At 51.7% G+C, this 15,676-nt stretch overlaps 5 protein-coding genes across 5 annotated transcripts; 3 read left to right on the forward strand and 2 right to left on the reverse strand.

Moving 5' to 3' along the window:
• Positions 1-192: 192 nt before the first annotated feature.
• On the forward strand, positions 193-2,142 carry ASPVEDRAFT_25850 (putative serine/threonine protein kinase; the record flags this gene model as incomplete). The annotated part of the gene is made up of 1 exon (XM_040809826.1): positions 193-2,142. The coding sequence occupies one exon, from the start codon at positions 193-195 to the stop codon at positions 2,140-2,142; it is 1,950 nt and encodes a 649-aa protein (XP_040664776.1).
• Positions 2,143-3,251: 1,109 nt separating this feature from the next.
• Positions 3,252-8,874, forward strand: ASPVEDRAFT_125954 (uncharacterized protein; the record flags this gene model as incomplete). Its single annotated transcript, XM_040806313.1, has 7 exons — positions 3,252-5,773; positions 6,245-6,388; positions 6,465-6,569; positions 7,322-7,379; positions 7,464-7,709; positions 7,787-7,999; positions 8,065-8,874. The coding sequence occupies 7 exons, from the start codon at positions 3,252-3,254 to the stop codon at positions 8,872-8,874; spliced, it is 4,098 nt and encodes a 1,365-aa protein (XP_040664777.1).
• A 155-nt stretch (positions 8,875-9,029) lies between these two features.
• On the reverse strand, positions 9,030-11,352 carry ASPVEDRAFT_496400 (ribosome biogenesis GTPase LSG1). Its single transcript, XM_040814192.1, has one exon. It carries the CDS (start codon positions 11,152-11,154, stop codon positions 9,184-9,186), a length of 1,971 nt encoding a protein of 656 aa, XP_040664778.1. The 5' UTR covers positions 11,155-11,352; the 3' UTR covers positions 9,030-9,183.
• Positions 11,353-11,550: 198 nt separating this feature from the next.
• On the forward strand, positions 11,551-13,068 carry ASPVEDRAFT_124393 (ribosome biogenesis protein LTV1; the record flags this gene model as incomplete). The annotated part of the gene is made up of 2 exons (XM_040806174.1): positions 11,551-11,573; positions 11,631-13,068. The coding sequence occupies 2 exons, from the start codon at positions 11,551-11,553 to the stop codon at positions 13,066-13,068; spliced, it is 1,461 nt and encodes a 486-aa protein (XP_040664779.1).
• Positions 13,069-13,280: 212 nt separating this feature from the next.
• On the reverse strand, positions 13,281-15,202 carry ASPVEDRAFT_69515 (CDP-diacylglycerol--glycerol-3-phosphate 3-phosphatidyltransferase). The gene is made up of 3 exons (XM_040816026.1): positions 14,884-15,202; positions 14,458-14,810; positions 13,281-14,404 (listed from the first exon to the last, which is right to left on the reverse strand). The coding sequence occupies exons 1-3, from the start codon at positions 15,127-15,129 to the stop codon at positions 13,405-13,407; spliced, it is 1,599 nt and encodes a 532-aa protein (XP_040664780.1). The 5' UTR covers positions 15,130-15,202; the 3' UTR covers positions 13,281-13,404.
• Positions 15,203-15,676: the final 474 nt, after the last annotated feature.

Below are 15,676 nucleotides of genomic sequence, written 5' to 3' on the forward strand. Positions count from 1 at the left end.
TCTTGATTTTATTCTCGCATCACTCTTGTCAGACGTCAATTTCTTGCATCCCAGCGCGCTTATAGAGCAACTGTCTCATTTCTGGGTCCTGCCGTCTCCTCACCGTTGAACCTTCTCATCGCATTCGCCCACTACGGACTACGACAGTTATATCTCTGGAAGAATACCGTCTTGTTCGATTAATTGCTAGCCATGGAGTCTTTAAAGAACAGTTTCATTCCTGGCCAGCTTCTCGATGGCCGCTTTCGCACTGTGGCGCCTCTCAACCACGGGTCGTTTGGCATGGTCTTCCTTGCGAACGACCTCCAGACCGGCCGCGATGTCGCAATCAAGTGCATGATGAAGCCTCCTTCAAGCGGGCCCTGGAGTCCATCTGCCAGCGATGGCCGCTTCGAAGAACTCGATTGTCACCAGCGCCTTAGGTATCATCCAAACATCGTCAATCTCGTTCACTACTTCGAAACAAAAACGCACCTGTACCTTGTTTTGGAGTATTGTGCAAATGGTGATCTTTACGAGGCCATCAGACTCAACCGTGGTCCCCTCGAAACAGAGCATGTTCGGGAGTTCATGTTGGAATTGGTCAGTGCTGTGGAGTTTATGCATGCCAACGGTCTGTATCACCGAGACATCAAACCGGAGAATATCTTCCTCACGCAAGATGGATCTATGAAACTCGGTGATCTCGGCCTTGCTACTCGTGATGCCTGGTGCTACGAAGCCTGTGTTGGAAGTGATCGCTACATGGCCCCGGAACAGTACGATCCGGCTAACAATGGGTATTCACCCGCCAAAGCAGACCTTTGGGCTGTTGGCATCTGCCTGCTCAATGTTCTCTTTGCTCGGAACCCATTTGCTACACCAACCGAATCCGACGTTCTGTTTGCTGATTACGTGAGGGATCGGCAGTCTCTTTTCGACATCTTCCCCAACATGTCTCAGGATACCTTTGAGATTTTGAGGATCACGATGGCGATTGATCCCGAGAAACGGTCCATCTCTGGTCTCCGCGATGCCGTTCTGCGGGCAGTATCCTTCACGACCGATGATGATGCGTTGGATGAATTCTGCACTGATGAGCGTGAGGTCGTCCCAGCAAGCGCTAACCGCGAGCCCCTCCGGACTCCCTCCATCTCGAGTCCCCAATTCAACCAAGGCGACTCCTTCCCATGGGCAAAGGCACTCCAATCCAGCCCACCTCAGGCGATTCGGCAACTCTCTGCCATTTCCGACAACGAGAGCTATTCGGAAGATCTCTTCCCGCCATCGGAAACTGCAGGCACCTCGTGGTTTTCTGTTCATCAAACGCCGTCCATGGCGTCCGTTCTGGAGTCAGCCCTAGGCGACTCGTACCGTTCCAGTGCTTTCCCAGCGGTTGACAAGTCCGCTCCTCGTTATCCACCTCCTTCTGACCCTGTGCCAATTACTGGGTCCTTGCCCAGCCAGGCAGCCAAGCCAATCCCATCTCTTTCTATGGTATTTGGTCGGAACAACAAGAGTGATCAGATCTCCAAGAGCTGGAGCGATCTCTGGGAAGAAGAGGAATCGGAAAGCGAAGAAATGGCCCTCAACGAACGGCGTGAACAGAACTCCCGTAGCTGGAGCCATGAGAGCACTACTGTGGACGGAAGGAGCTCCCCTACGGCTGGCTTGCGAGAGCCAAGCTCGACTTCTATCCTCAACTCCCGCTCTCGTCCTGTGCAGTCGCCTGCTTCTAAGAGCTCCGACTCGTTGGACAAGCCGCCAAAATCCGAGACCTTCGCTACCGCCCCCAAGGTCGTCTCTTTCACTCCCCAAACTTCTCCAAAGAAGTCTAGCCTGGATAAGTGGGCTGCTTTGGGCGATAAGAGACGGAATTTCAAGCCCTCAGAGCGTTCCCTCGAGTCAAAGCGTTTCCCGAACAACATGACTTGGCGCAAGGATTGGGGTCTGGGTTCCTCTGGGTTCGATTATGGCTCCTGGGCTAAGAAGGAGAGCTTCACTTCTCCAGACCGCCGCCGCCGCCAGTTCCTTAATAGGGAATGGCGACGTGATTCCTTGGAGACCCACAAGCCCGTCAAGCCTGCCCTTACTCAAGACTATCACGGCAGTATTGACGAGGACCTTGACCTTGTTGGCGGGTGGCATGACCTTCACCTATAAACGATAGTCTATCGCGTACCTCGTCTCGCATGTCTGCAGCCTCTCGTGTTATGATGTTCCCGTTACATGCGTCTGAATCCGGTTTATTTTTTTCAGCGTTCGATATATTCAATTTTCCCTTCTCGATCAATTTTGAGCAGAAAACCTGGTGTCCCGTCACCACTATATTATGTTTTTATTCTTTTACCCCTTTATAGACCATATCTTGTGTCACCCAAGCGCGCTTTTACTCTTACCCTGAACTCCTGTATAATACTTATCATGGCGTGAAACACAAAAGTGGTACCGGGAGGCGACAGTTTTCTCAGATTGGCACTTTGTTTTTTTCTTTATGACCATTTCCCTTTTCACTTCACGCATGTTCTTTTTTTAATACGGTTTCAACATCACGGGCTGGCGACGACTCGAGACGGGGCCGATGGAGGTGCCATTCTCTCATCTCAACAGAAAGAAAGAAAGAAAAGCTACGGGAAAAGCCATGTTATTGATTCTACCCAGAAGGACGTTGTCCTAGTCTGGCATTGGACTGGTTTCTGTATATTTTAGTTACTAGGACAGTTGGATGGGTAGCCACGGAGGATTTAATCCAAAAGTGATTCTCGTACATATTTCCACTGGTAGTAGTAGTCTAGTCCAGCTTGAAGTACTTTTGCTTGACCGTAACTGCGACTAATACGTAGTGTTATACCGTCTGCGCTTGTAGTTTTGCCGAAGACCGAGCGGTGAAGCTTCTGCCGTCGCTATAAGGGTTTGTTCATTTCACCAACTCCCTTTCGACTCCTAATTATTATTGCTCACTCTCTTTGCTGTCTTATCGCATCACTATTTTTATTTCTTACCAACAGTGCGCTTGGATCCCCTGTGTTGTATCAGGTCCGCTCCCTACGTATTACGTACTTCACGAGTCGGCGACACTTGGCCAAAAAGGCCCCGGCCCCAGACCGGTTACGGATCAAAGGTGGTCAAACCCCACAGAAGCTGATAAGGGCTTGCCACTCAGTCCCACTTATTTCCTCGCTGCGAAAACAGTCGATTAACTGATTCAACTTCCAGTTCGCAGACGATGTTCGTGCCAATGATTCCTACCTGAGCCGAGTTCCGCGTTCACGATGTTGGTACCCCGGTGGAGCACGACATGCTGGACCTCTTGGGCTATTTGTATGCTGGCGTGGATCCTGGAAACCGGCGGTGAGACTACGATACAACAACAGCAACAGCCAATATGCCTCGCGAGGGATTGGAGAGAAGCCGAAGCCAGCATTTTGCAGTGGCCAACCTGCATCGAGACGCAATGGGATCGTAGGAGGAACGGCGAACTACTCGCACCAACGCCGACGCCACAAGATCAAGATCCTGCGAAAGTCATACCGGAATCAAGTTCGGCTACAGTATCGGTAGAGACAGGCTCAGCGGTATCACCACCAGGACGAGAAAAAGAGCAGGAACTCGATACAGACTCGCCACTCGATAACGTCAACTTTCTCTCCTTCGAAGATTGGAAAAAACAAAATCTGGCCAAGGCAGGGCAATCGGCGGAGAATATCGGTGGGAACCGGCGGGCTGGCACCGTCGAGAAGGACCGACGAAGGCCGACGGGTATAAATAATGCACTGGACTCTTTTGGAGATGATGCAGAGATTGAGCTTGATTTTGTCGGGTTCGGGACCGATGCGTCGGAGGCTGCGAAGACTGCTTCAGCCTGGGAGACGCAGGTTCACTCGGGCGCAAGCGATGGCGCGCCAATACCCTCAGATATGCCCCGTACTGTGGGTGCTGATGTGTCAGAGCAGGGTGTCCCTCAAGCGGCTGGTGAGCGCTCGAAGGACGCTGGCACCACCTGCAAGGAGCGGTTTAACTACGCCTCCTTTGACTGTGCTGCGACAGTACTGAAGACGAATCCCCAGGCGCAGGGGTCGTCATCTGTCCTGATCGAGAACAAAGATAGCTATATGCTGAATGAGTGCCGTGCTAATAATAAATTTCTGATTCTGGAGATGTGCGATGACATCTTGGTTGACACTGTCGTTCTCGCCAACTACGAATTCTTCAGCTCGATTTTCCATACGTTTCGGGTCAGTGTCGCGGACCGGTACCCTGCGAAGCCAGACCAGTGGAAAGAACTGGGGATTTACGAAGCGAGGAATACTCGTGAGATCCAAGCCTTCGCTGTTGAGAACCCACTCATTTGGGCGCGCTATCTACGAATCGAGTTCCTAACGCATTACGGAAACGAGTTTTACTGCCCGCTGAGTCTGATCCGCGTTCACGGGACTACAATGTTGGAAGAGTATAAACATGATGGAGAAGCTAGAGCTGAGGAAGATGCGCCTGAAGAGCTCCTGGAGCTAGCTCAAAAGCCAGAGAATGCCTTGGAGAAGACTGACACGCCGCTACCAGATTCACCTGATGCCCTCGTGGACGCTGTTGAAAAGCACACTCCCCAAACATGTCCCAATTCTGCGACACCAGTTGAACTGATGTTAGTGGGTTTGACTGATTTACACAAGTCTGATCTCCAGGATGCCCCGAAAGAATTCCCCGCTTCTGAGGGCAGTACCGCTCCAACATCCGGTCAAGTCGCGCCGAGTAGCCCAGAGACCCCCCCCTCGACTGGTGACAGTGTCAGTGCCATTCCATCTGATACTGGGGACTCTAAAGCCCAAGGCGTCCCCAGTACAAGTACTCAAGCCTCCATGAATACTACCTCTACCGCTGTTTCATCTGACGCAGCCCCTCAAAATGCGACCTCTGACGCGGACACCCGCTCTACTGGTGTTTCCAAAGACGAACAGAGTGCCGAGTCGACGCGAGTGAGTACAACGCAGCCGCCGTCGGCCAACCCAACGACGCAGGAGTCTTTCTTCAAATCGGTCAACAAGCGTCTGCAGATGCTGGAGACTAATTCAAGTCTGTCCTTACAATATATTGAGGAGCAGTCTCGGATCCTGCGCGATGCATTCAACAAAGTCGAAAAACGACAGCTATCCAAGACATCTACGTTCCTGGAGAACTTGAATGTCACGGTAGTGAATGAGCTGAAGCAGTTCCGTGAGCAATACGACCATGCATGGAGAAGCGTGGCACTGGAGTTCGAGCACCAGCGAATCCAGTACCACACCGAGATTCACTCCCTGAGCACTCAGTTAGGGGTGCTCGCGGATGAGCTGGTGTTCCAGAAGCGGGTAGCCGTGGTCCAGAGCATCGTGGTGCTTCTCTGTTTCGGCCTTGTGCTCTTTACTCATGGCGCAGCTGGCGGTTACATTGACCTTCCACGCGTACAAAACATGGTTTCCCGCTCATACAGTCTACGATCGTCCTCCCCTGTCTTTGGATTGAGGTCGCTCCCGGGGAGCCCGGGTTCGACCCGTCCCACATCATCCTACCACACGACGGGTCACCGTCGGCAGATCTCAGATGAGTCACAGGGCGGGTCATTCAGCCCGGCCGTTGCATATGCACCTCCCACTCCAACTTCGGACAACGACTCCGGATTGAGTGAGGATGTGCGCGGGCCTAGCCCGCCAGTGTCGGCAGATCCTCGGTCTGTATCGGATGTTGTTCTCCCGTTGCTCAGATCTAACAGTAGCCCGCCGGATTTTAATGGGGAGAATGAAGGAGATGACGAAGGAAAGTCTGATAGTCTGGAATCTGACTCGGAATGTTCTGGCTCAAGGCGATGACACACTGAGGGGGGACGGGAACCCTGGGTTGTCAAGGGACGACGACCCGTGTGGACTGTGGACTGTGCCCAATGTAAACTATCAACAACAACCTGACTAGAATTTAGATGCTAGCACCCTCACTGTAATGAGATAATGATGGAATGAAACGGTAAATCAAATGAAGATCACCATTAATGTCAGAAGAACGAATGAAACAATTCGACTAGTCTGGTCCATCTCTGAAATGCATCGAACAGAACAAAGATGTGGTGGTGTGGTTGCCATGACAACAATCGATGTGTGGACTTTTCGCTTTTTCTTTGGACAATCGACCATCTCTTCACCACCACGTCTCTTCTATTAAATTGAACCCAGATTCCGCAAAGATTTCCTGCATTTCAAACTGAAGAAACAATCTCTCCTCAACTTTAAACAATGAGCTCTACACCCCTCGCTGCCCGCTCGCCTAACACCCACCTTGCTTCCTCCAACAACGAGCAGGACCTGAAGGCTGCGTCAACCACCATGAACTCAATGGACCACCACCGTCAGGTTCTCCAGGGAAAGCTGGACAGCCAGGAAAAGTATGTTGTTCGGCTTGCGATTTGCAAATCACTTCGATGATTTTGGTTTGGATCAGCTACTAACATTTCAACACAGGCCACAAACATACGTCTCTCCATCCGACGACATCATGAGCCCCTGCTCAAAGAAACTCAGCGACCTCAAGGGAAAGCGTTTCAAGAAGTATGTCCCTCTTCATCCGTTTCTCATGTTATTAAGTCGTTGAGGTGGAATGCTAATCCGCCGTGTTTAGTGCCGGAAAACCCCAGTCGCTGTTCGCCAAGCTGGGCAAGAAGAACTATGAGCAGTCATCCGCCGAGCAAGCTCGCAATTCTCCAGAGAATACCGAGAAGAGTGCTTGATTTTATTTTAGAATTCTGGCATAATGATGGATGATTGCTCTTTGGATGTCCGGTTGGCGCAGGTCGCAGGAGTTGATTTTTGGTCATTCTTGTAATACATATTCTGGGATGGTCTGATGGATTTGGGACTGTTTCTTGATTTCATTCTCTTCGTTTTTTCTTTTGTTCTACTCCTAAATTTGGGATTGTTGGATTGGATTGGGTTGGCTATGGTATCTTAGTTTTGCTGGTAGATCTCGGACAAATGTCCGAGAGTCTGTTATGTCTGATGATGCTTTGAAAATGACTTGATTTGACAACCATGATTGGCCACCATTAGTGAATAGCCGTATGGCATGATCTAGACTGCCTACTGCCTAGGTAAATCGAAGACACCAGGGCCGGAATTCGAATCGCGCTCGATTGTAAGCTGCAGAGTGGCTGACGCAACCGAAATGGACCTCGGCTTCTCCGCAACGTCAGATCTCCAGCCCGGCCCTGAGCTCCTCTTTTATCACCTCGTCCCCTCTTTCTTGCTGGCCCTCTCCTCGTTTTCCCCAGATTTTCTCCTGTCAGTTCTTGTACACTGATCATCATGTCTGCCTCCGCCAGAATCCCCCCTATCGCCCAACCCTTCGTCAGCGACCGCGCGAAGAAGACCCTTGATCTGGTTGGTACCTCCCCACACCGTTTCCCCAACACAGCATCATCATCACCCACTCCCAATGATCTCAAGTTTAACCAACGAACATAGGTCGAAGAATTCGTCGAAAAGGAATGCATCCCCTCCGAAGCCCTCTTCTCCGCCCAGCTTGGCGTAGGCGAGCAACGATGGAACACCAACCCCGCCGTCATGGAGGAGCTTAAGGTCAAGGCCCGCAAGATTGGTCTGTGGAACATGTTCCTGCCCAAGAACCACTTCTCGCAGGGCGCCGGGTTCAGCAATCTTGAGTATGGATTGATGGCGGAGTACTTGGGGAAGAGCAAAGTTGCGAGCGAGGTGAGTGGTTTCTTCCCCGCATCAAAGGCTGGGTCTTTGTCGTGATGTCAACTGACAATGTTTCTGTTATGGAGTAGGCTACGAATAATGCTGCGCCCGACACGGGTAACATGGAGGTATTCGCCAAGTATGGCAATGACCAACAGAAGGCACAGTGGCTGTCGCCCCTCCTGGAGGGGAAGATCCGGTCTGCGTTCCTGATGACGGAGCCGGATATCGCTTCTAGTGATGCGACCAACATCCAGCTTGACATTCGCCGTGAGGGCAACGAATATGTCCTCAATGGATCTGTGCGCTTACCCTTCCCTCTTCATATACTGGCCCGAATGAAAATGAGCTAAGACAAGGTTTACAGAAATGGTGGTCCTCCGGCGCTGGTGACCCCCGTTGCCAAATCTACCTCGTCATGGGCAAGACCGACGCCCGCAACCCTGACCCCTACAAGCAACAATCCGTCGTCCTAGTCCCCGCCTCCACCCCCGGCGTCACTATCCACCGCATGCTCAATGTCTACGGCTACGACGACGCCCCCCACGGCCACGGCCACATCACCTTCGAGAACGTCCGCGTCCCCCTGTCAGCCATGGTCCTCGGCGAAGGCCGCGGGTTCGAAATCATCCAAGGCCGCCTAGGCCCTGGTCGTATCCACCACGCCATGCGCGCCATTGGCGCTGCCGAGCGCGCCGTCGACTGGCTCATTGCCCGCATCAACGACGACCGCAAGAAGCCCTTCGGCCAGCCTCTCTCCTCGCACGGTGTCATCCTCGAGTGGCTCGCCAAGTCACGTATCGAAATTGACTCCGCGCGCCTGGTCGTCCTCAACGCCGCCATCAAGATCGACCAGGGTAATGCCAAGTTTGCGCTCAAGGAAATCGCCCAGGCGAAGGTGCTTGTGCCACAGATTGCGCTGGCGGTTATTGATCGGGCTGTGCAGGCTTATGGTGCTGCGGGTGTGAGTCAGGATACGCCGTTGGCGAACCTGTGGGCTATGATCCGGACGCTGAGGATTGCGGATGGGCCTGATGAGGTGCATTTGCAGCAGCTTGGGAAGAGGGAGAATAAGTCGCGTCGCGAGGAGGTTGTTAAGCGGTTAGCGTGGCAGAGGGAGCTGAGCGATAAGAATTTGACTGCCAATGGGTTCCCTAAGACGAAGAGTTCGCTTTAAACTCTTACCTTGTATAACAAGGAAATCTCTTTTGTTTTATATATAGTCTGGGCCTACTAGGTTGAAAAGAAAGGAGGTCTAGGTTGAGTCATGCAGATTTCGTATATACCATTGAATAACCAGGACTAGTCAATCGTGAAGGTTCAAGAAACTCAAGCTAGGTATTACCAAACGCCATCTAAAACCCGTCGTCATCATAGTCGACATGTAATGTAAAAGGAACAAGACAAATGCGATGGGGTTAAAAATAAAAGGGAATCAATAATGAGTGCAATGCTTTTTGTATGTCGCCACCACTCGCCAGCGAGCTCAGTAATCATCATCCTCCGCCGTCTTCTTCCCTTTCTTCTGATTCTTGTGCTTAACCTTGAAATGCTTCTTCGAGTTACCTCGTACCTCAGATACGTCGACACCCCGCTCCAACGCCACCATCGTTCGTTCCTTGCGCCCTGTGAGGGGTTTGCGGATTGCCTGACCTTGCTCGGTGTACTTGGAATTGAAGGGCATTGTTAGCCGGCCTCCATTAGACTGGGATCCGTTGCCGAAGAAACCATTGTCCACTGTTTGGGACTTGGTACCCCGAACAGGCGCTTTCGACGTGGAAGTGGATGCGGATGAAGACTGATGAGCTGCTTCGAGCATTGCTCGGCGGCGTGGTGGGAGGTGAGCCCAGTCGTAGAGGTCTTTGTTAAATTCGTCTACGTCGATGGGCTCTTCGTCTTCGGCATCATTTGTCGGTGGTGGGTGGCAGAAGAGGAGCTTGCCGTTGACGTAGTCCTTTAGGACGTAGCGGGCAGCGCGCGATTCATCGGGTTGGCCTTGGCCGGTTGTTGCGAAACCGCGGGCACGGGCGTAGGAGCGGAGAAGGTCGTGGGCAGTTGGGATTCCTGTACCGCCTTCTTCGACTGGGCGAGTCTTGATTGTTACACCGTAGACATCCTCCAAGAAGTGCTTGGGAATACGTTGGGCGACGAGGCCGGCGGGCCCGGTGAACTCGCGCTGTTGGTCGATGGGGAGGACACCGTTGACGACAAGCTCAGCCTTTGTGGAGGCGAAGTTGGGGAAGACGAGACCGGGGCAATCGCAGAGCATGATCTCTGGGGAGAGGTAGAGGGTTTGGAAGTGCTTGGTTTTACCGGGTGTTGCTGAGACGGAAACTTTCTTGGCTCCTAGGAGGGCGTTGATTGTGCTGGACTTTCCGACGTTAGGGTATCCCACAAGACCAATAATGGTCTTCTTTTGCTTAGGAGTGCCGTCTTCCTCGAGCTCCTCCTCTTCCGTCTCACCCGGCGCATTTGAAAGGAAAAGCTCCTCTAACTCGTCCACGTCGAGAATATCGGTGCGCTTGGAGGGGGTGGCTGCTGTCTTGCTAGAGAGCTCAACGCCGCCATCTGCTTCCTTCTCGCCAGAGTCCTGGATATCCAAATCTTCTGTACCCCCGGCCAAGGCCTCAGTCTCATCCTCATCGTCACTCCTACTCTCATTCTCGCGGGCCTCATTGGCTTCCTTGGCCATTTGCGCGGAGAAGAAACGGAAATCAATCTGGTTTCGCTCGAAGTAATCTGCCCATGTTTCACGCTGCTTGTCGGTCAACATGTCCGCCTTGTTGACGAGCAACAGGTTTCGCTTGTGTGGGCTGAGTTCCTTCACATAGATTTCAAGGTCCTCGGACCGGAAGAGTAAGGGATTTCGGGCATCGACAATCTGTACAACAATGTCGGAACGCTCAATCACTCGCCACAACTGACGCCAAACCTCGATATTTCGCTCGAACGGGGTCATCAGGAGATCATGGTTCTCCTGTAGTTCAGCCAGTCCCCGACGCCAGTCCATGAAATTCTCGCGCTCCATAGCATCAAGCTCATTTCGGGTGGTGTTTTTATCCCAATGCGGGCGACGCGGAACCGTCAGTCGGCTTTTGTTCTTCTTGTGCTTCCGGAGTGTCGATTGCTCCTCTGCAGCTGAAAGCAGGTATGGGTTCTTCTGGTCGGTATGGATAATTTGAACATTGTTCATCTTTTCCGCAGTGAAATCAGTACCAGCCAGCTCGGCGGTCGTCAGGAACTCGTCTAGTGCGGCTTGTTCTGTGATACTGCGCATCTTGACCCAGGACGCCTCCTTGGCAGAGTTGGTGATGTAAGTTTCGCCGTTCATATCTTTTCGAGCGATTCCGGCATTATGGGAGCCCTTCTTCATGTTGGACGCCTTTCCTTTGCCAAAGCGATCGTTCATGAGGCTCTGGCCCAGCCCCACGGAGTTTTTGGATTTTGCCAACACCATCTTGGATCGATATGTATGACAGAAATGGTGAGTAGTGTGGTTGAAGAAGTTGGATTTCTAATAGATTTTTGACTGCCAAAAAAGCCCCGCGGGAGGTGGATGACTCAGCATGACTTTTTCCATCTTCTTCGTTCGTAGTGCTGGGAACCTTGGGGAAGCGACAAATAAATGAAGTTTACCGGATTACTACCTTAATCTCACTTGCAATAAAGTAGCATATCATCCTTCTTTCCACTGCCTGCTCAATTTCTTTTTCTTATCTGAAGGAGGGGTTTGTCGCACGTGACCCACGACCGCCCGCATTTTTTTTTGGATAACATCATTTTTTTATCTCCGATTTTAAGCCCAGTCCTGCTTTACGATCGTACCGGTTGATCCAGTCGACTACCATTCAAAATGCCTCCCCGGAAGCAGTGGATGTAAGTTTTGCTCCCTAACGAATCTTTAGGCCGTGCCCCTCACTAACATCCTTCTAGCGATAAGAAAAGCGCTACTACTTATCAACTGTTCCATCGTTCTCAGCACGATCCGCTCATCCACGACCCCCAAGCCGACGACCGTGTTCTCCACCCTGTACATGGACCGCCAGCAAATGCCCCGAGTACTGCTTCAGCAGGCCGTGCGAAGCACCTGAGTGACCTTGCGAGCGAATTTGGGTCCGATACCGTTCGAGAGAATGAGGGTGAAGCAGCTAACCATGGCATCTACTACGACGACTCGAAGTATGATTACATGCAACATATGCGCGACCTAGGGACCGGTGGTGGCGATTCATACTTTGTAGAGGCCGTAAACAAGGACAAAGGGAAGGGCAAGGGAAAGTCCATAAAGCTTGAAGATGCACTTGCACAAACTTCTCTGGACGATGACGATACAAGCAGCAACTGGGACGGTCGCAGTACGATGAGCTCCGCATATGGAGCGTATTCTACTGCATCTACATATTCTCGGAAACCCACCTACCAGGATCAGCAGAATGTACCGGATGCTATTGCAGGGTTCCAGCCCGACATGGATCCCCGACTTCGGGAGGTGCTTGAGGCGCTTGAAGATGAAGAATACGTGGACGAGAAAGAGGACGATGATTTCTTTGGTGAATTGACCGGCGAAGGCGATGAAATGGACCCCGCCGATTGGGAGGACACTTTATTCGACCAAGACGAAGAAGATGATGGATGGGAATCTGATGCCACAGAGAAGGCTCCTGTTCAGCCAAGTACTTTATCTACGAAACAAGACTCAAACTCGGCTGCAGCCCCGGCCCCTGGAGAACTCCCCGAACATGACGCCCCGGCCCCCGACATGCACCCTGACGACCAAGACTGGATGCGTGAGTTCAGCAAGTTCAAGAAAGCTGGAAAGACCCAAGCCGCTCCTGCGGCGCCCGCCAGCGTTGTTCCTTCTGAGCAGCGCAGCACTCTCGCCTCTACAGTCTTCACTGCCGGAGGAACGCCGATCCGGCGTAAGAAGCGCAAGGGTGCACTCACCAACCCTTCTGCCTACTCTATGACTTCATCCTCGATAGCCCGTACAGAAGGACATCGTCTCTTAGACGATCGTTTCGACCGCGTCGAAGCCCTCTATGCCCTCGATGAGGAAGAAGAATTCGATGACTCAATGTCCATGGTCAGCGGGATGACCGGGATGACAGATTTATCAACCGCTTCTTCACAAGCCCCTAGTCTCATCGATGCAAACGGCAGGGAAGTTGCTCCCCGCCACGATTTCAACAACATCATGGATGACTTCCTGTCTGGTTGGGACGACAACACCAGTGCACAAGCCAAGCGCAAGGGAGTGAAGAACAAGCGTGGGAAGAATGGAAATGAGGCGATTGGTATTAGGATGCTAGATGAGGTTCGGCAGGGACTTGGCCCTGCGAAGCTTCGGGGACAAGTTCCTGGAAGAGCGTGATTTAATTACTGTTGACGATCGCAACGATATCCCCTTGTTTATTCACGAAGGTTAGACATGGACTAAGGCGTTTTGAGGGTAGTTTTTTTCATAGATTCGGCTAGGCATTTAAAAGTTCATTTACTACGCATACATCATGAACCATACCTGTTAAAATTGGAATGCAATGATGCTTCAAAAATATATACAGACCTGGTTTGAGGGACCCAGAACGCGAATCAAGGAAGCGTGGTATATATTATGCTAATTCCGCAATGGAATGGTATAGTGTATACAATTATATAAAGTCTATTTAGAAGTACAGATGGCAACTTCAAAGAACCACTCTGTGGCTCATCATAAAGCTCCCCCAACTTTCTCAACGATCCACATAGCCAGCCTAACGTTCCATCTAACTCTGCGCTCTGTCCTTCTCAAATCATCCCTTGAGACTGCACTCGAGTGCGTCTGTAACCACTCCATTTCAGCCCCCAATCGCCTCTTCAGCTCCTCATCTCCTGTGACGACTAGTGCCCCAACCTCCAAATCCAGGCTATAGCTGCGCTTGGTGTAATTGCTGCTCCCGACAAAAGTCAGACTTGGGTTTTCTTCCTTGGGAAGCGTGACCCAGAGCCCCTTGGCGTGGTACGTCCAGCCGCCTGGCTCGCCAACCGTGCCGCGGCGCCATTCTTTGAGCTGAATGGAGTTTGTTGCCTGAGCGGCTGCGACCCTATCGAGGAAGCGCGCAGAGAGGTGGGTGTATGCTGCTGGGAGCATGCCGGAAATGCCAGGTGATCCGTAGAAGCCGTTCGCCCAGGGCGAGGCGGTTAGGACAGTACCACGAGTAGACGGCTCCGTTTTAGACGTTGAGGTGCTGGCTATTAAGAGGGACGAGAGGGTAGGATGAATGTTGAAATAGCCAGCTGTAAAGAGCCAGCGCGCGCCCGAGAAGATCGGCGAGCTGGAAAGGAGGCCTAGAATGGTTGTGACGGCCGGGAATTCGGTTGAGGCATCGGGTTTCATCAAGGAAGTGAATTGAGCAACTGGATACACGAATGTTTTGCTGGGGGATTTCGGCTCAAGTGCGGCTTTGCTGGCTGATGGCTGAATGAGGGGTTTCAAGACGGTCGATGAATATGCAATGAAGTCCTCAGGGTCATCAAGAGGCGAAGGAGCGCCATTGGCACTGGGCCAGTCTAAAAGATACCCTGCTGAATTATGAGCATCGGGAAGGACTTTGAAACTGAGTCCGCATATTGCGTTGTGGATGCGCGCATAGTAGTCGGCCAGTTCCTTCGAATTAAAGAGATGATACCGATCTAGGCGATTCGTGAAATAGTCCTCTGAGAGGTTTGCCCTGTATCCTAGTTAGTCACTGCGTCTAACTTTATTCGAACTGTTAACACCTACCCCGAAAGTAAAATCTCATCGTCAATTCCGTAAAGCTTCATGTGCTGTAACCCCCAACCCTCATTTATCCGCCGAGGAATCCATTTCTTCCGCAAACCCGTTAGGTTAGGGGTATGAAACATCCGAATATCAACTCTATCCGGACCATGTTCTGCAACTAGCGATGCCAAAAGAGAAGCACATGATGGATTCGGCGTTTCTCGTGTCCCCCGCAAAGCATCCGTTAGAATCGAAACTCGTAAGTCGGGATTTTCGCGAAGAGCTTCATTCACGGTTTGGATCAATTCGTATTCTTTCTTGCCGATATATAACGTAGATAAGTAGACGCGCTTCCGAGCCTTGCGAATTTTATTCTAAGCCACCGCAACACATGTTCGAGTTAGTCTTCACTCCAGAGCCCTCATCAACGATGGGTGTCATTCGCACCTTGAGGGTAGTGTAGAAACTCGCGGGGGAGTCCAAGACGGATATGCGAGACGCTGGAACCTCAAAGCATGGCGCTATCCGATCCAATTCCGTCGTGATGCTCCCGAGGGGCGACGCACTCGACTGAGCTGCTGTACTCGTTGAGGGGGGTATTTGCGTTGAAAAGCTGCGCTCCCAGAATTTCCGCCGGACAACGGGGCTGCGCGAAGCGCACCGAAGCGTATGACCACCAACACGCCCAAACATAGTAGATGCAGAGGCTAGAGGATGGAGATCATAGACTGGCAATAATCGAACCGCACGGAGAATTGCGACGGCAGCAGAGTGTTTCAACACTTTCTTGTCTTTCGCGGCGCAATGTAGAAACATGCAAACAGAGCAAACATATCTCATCCGCTAAGCCGCATTAGGCCGATACAAGTTCCGAGCGGAAAGACCGACGACACAGAAGGACGACAACATTAACTCCCTTGGACCAGCGAAACAAGCTCCGCGAGCGGCACTTCGTCCAAGATGTCGACCATTCTCCGTACATTGCGGAATCTCCGAAGGATTGGCTTCAAGGTGAGTTCTTTTGCATCCAGAAGCCGCCGACCAATTGGTACCGCACGATTGCTAACTTCGACCCTTTCGCTTTTTAGGAATATGGCCACCAAATGCAGGTATGCAGCCCCTGTCGTTGCGATATATGGATTGAAGTTGTCTTCTCTTGGACTGTTTATACTGATTCTCGGCATTGGAACTTTTAGTATATCGGTATGATTCCTCATCGCTACCCCTCTGCCCGAACGGG

The sequence above is a fragment of the Aspergillus versicolor genome (genome assembly GCF_001890125.1).
Source record: "Aspergillus versicolor CBS 583.65 unplaced genomic scaffold ASPVEscaffold_2, whole genome shotgun sequence".
Classification (NCBI taxonomy): domain Eukaryota; kingdom Fungi; phylum Ascomycota; class Eurotiomycetes; order Eurotiales; family Aspergillaceae; genus Aspergillus; species Aspergillus versicolor.

Excerpts from the sequence above, each read along its gene's own strand:
- ASPVEDRAFT_496400 (XM_040814192.1), bottom strand. The coding sequence starts at position 11,154 with ATGGTGTTGGCAAAATCCAAAAACTCCGTGGGGCTGGGCCAGAGCCTC.
- ASPVEDRAFT_69515 (XM_040816026.1), bottom strand. The coding sequence starts at position 15,129 with ATGTTTGGGCGTGTTGGTGGTCATACGCTTCGGTGCGCTTCGCGCAGC. Across the intron at positions 14,811-14,883 it reads GTTTCTACACTACCCTCAAG|AATAAAATTCGCAAGGCTCG; the intron begins GTGCGAATGACA and ends GCGGTGGCTTAG. Across the intron at positions 14,405-14,457 it reads GATGAGATTTTACTTTCGGG|GGCAAACCTCTCAGAGGACT; the intron begins GTAGGTGTTAAC and ends ACTAGGATACAG.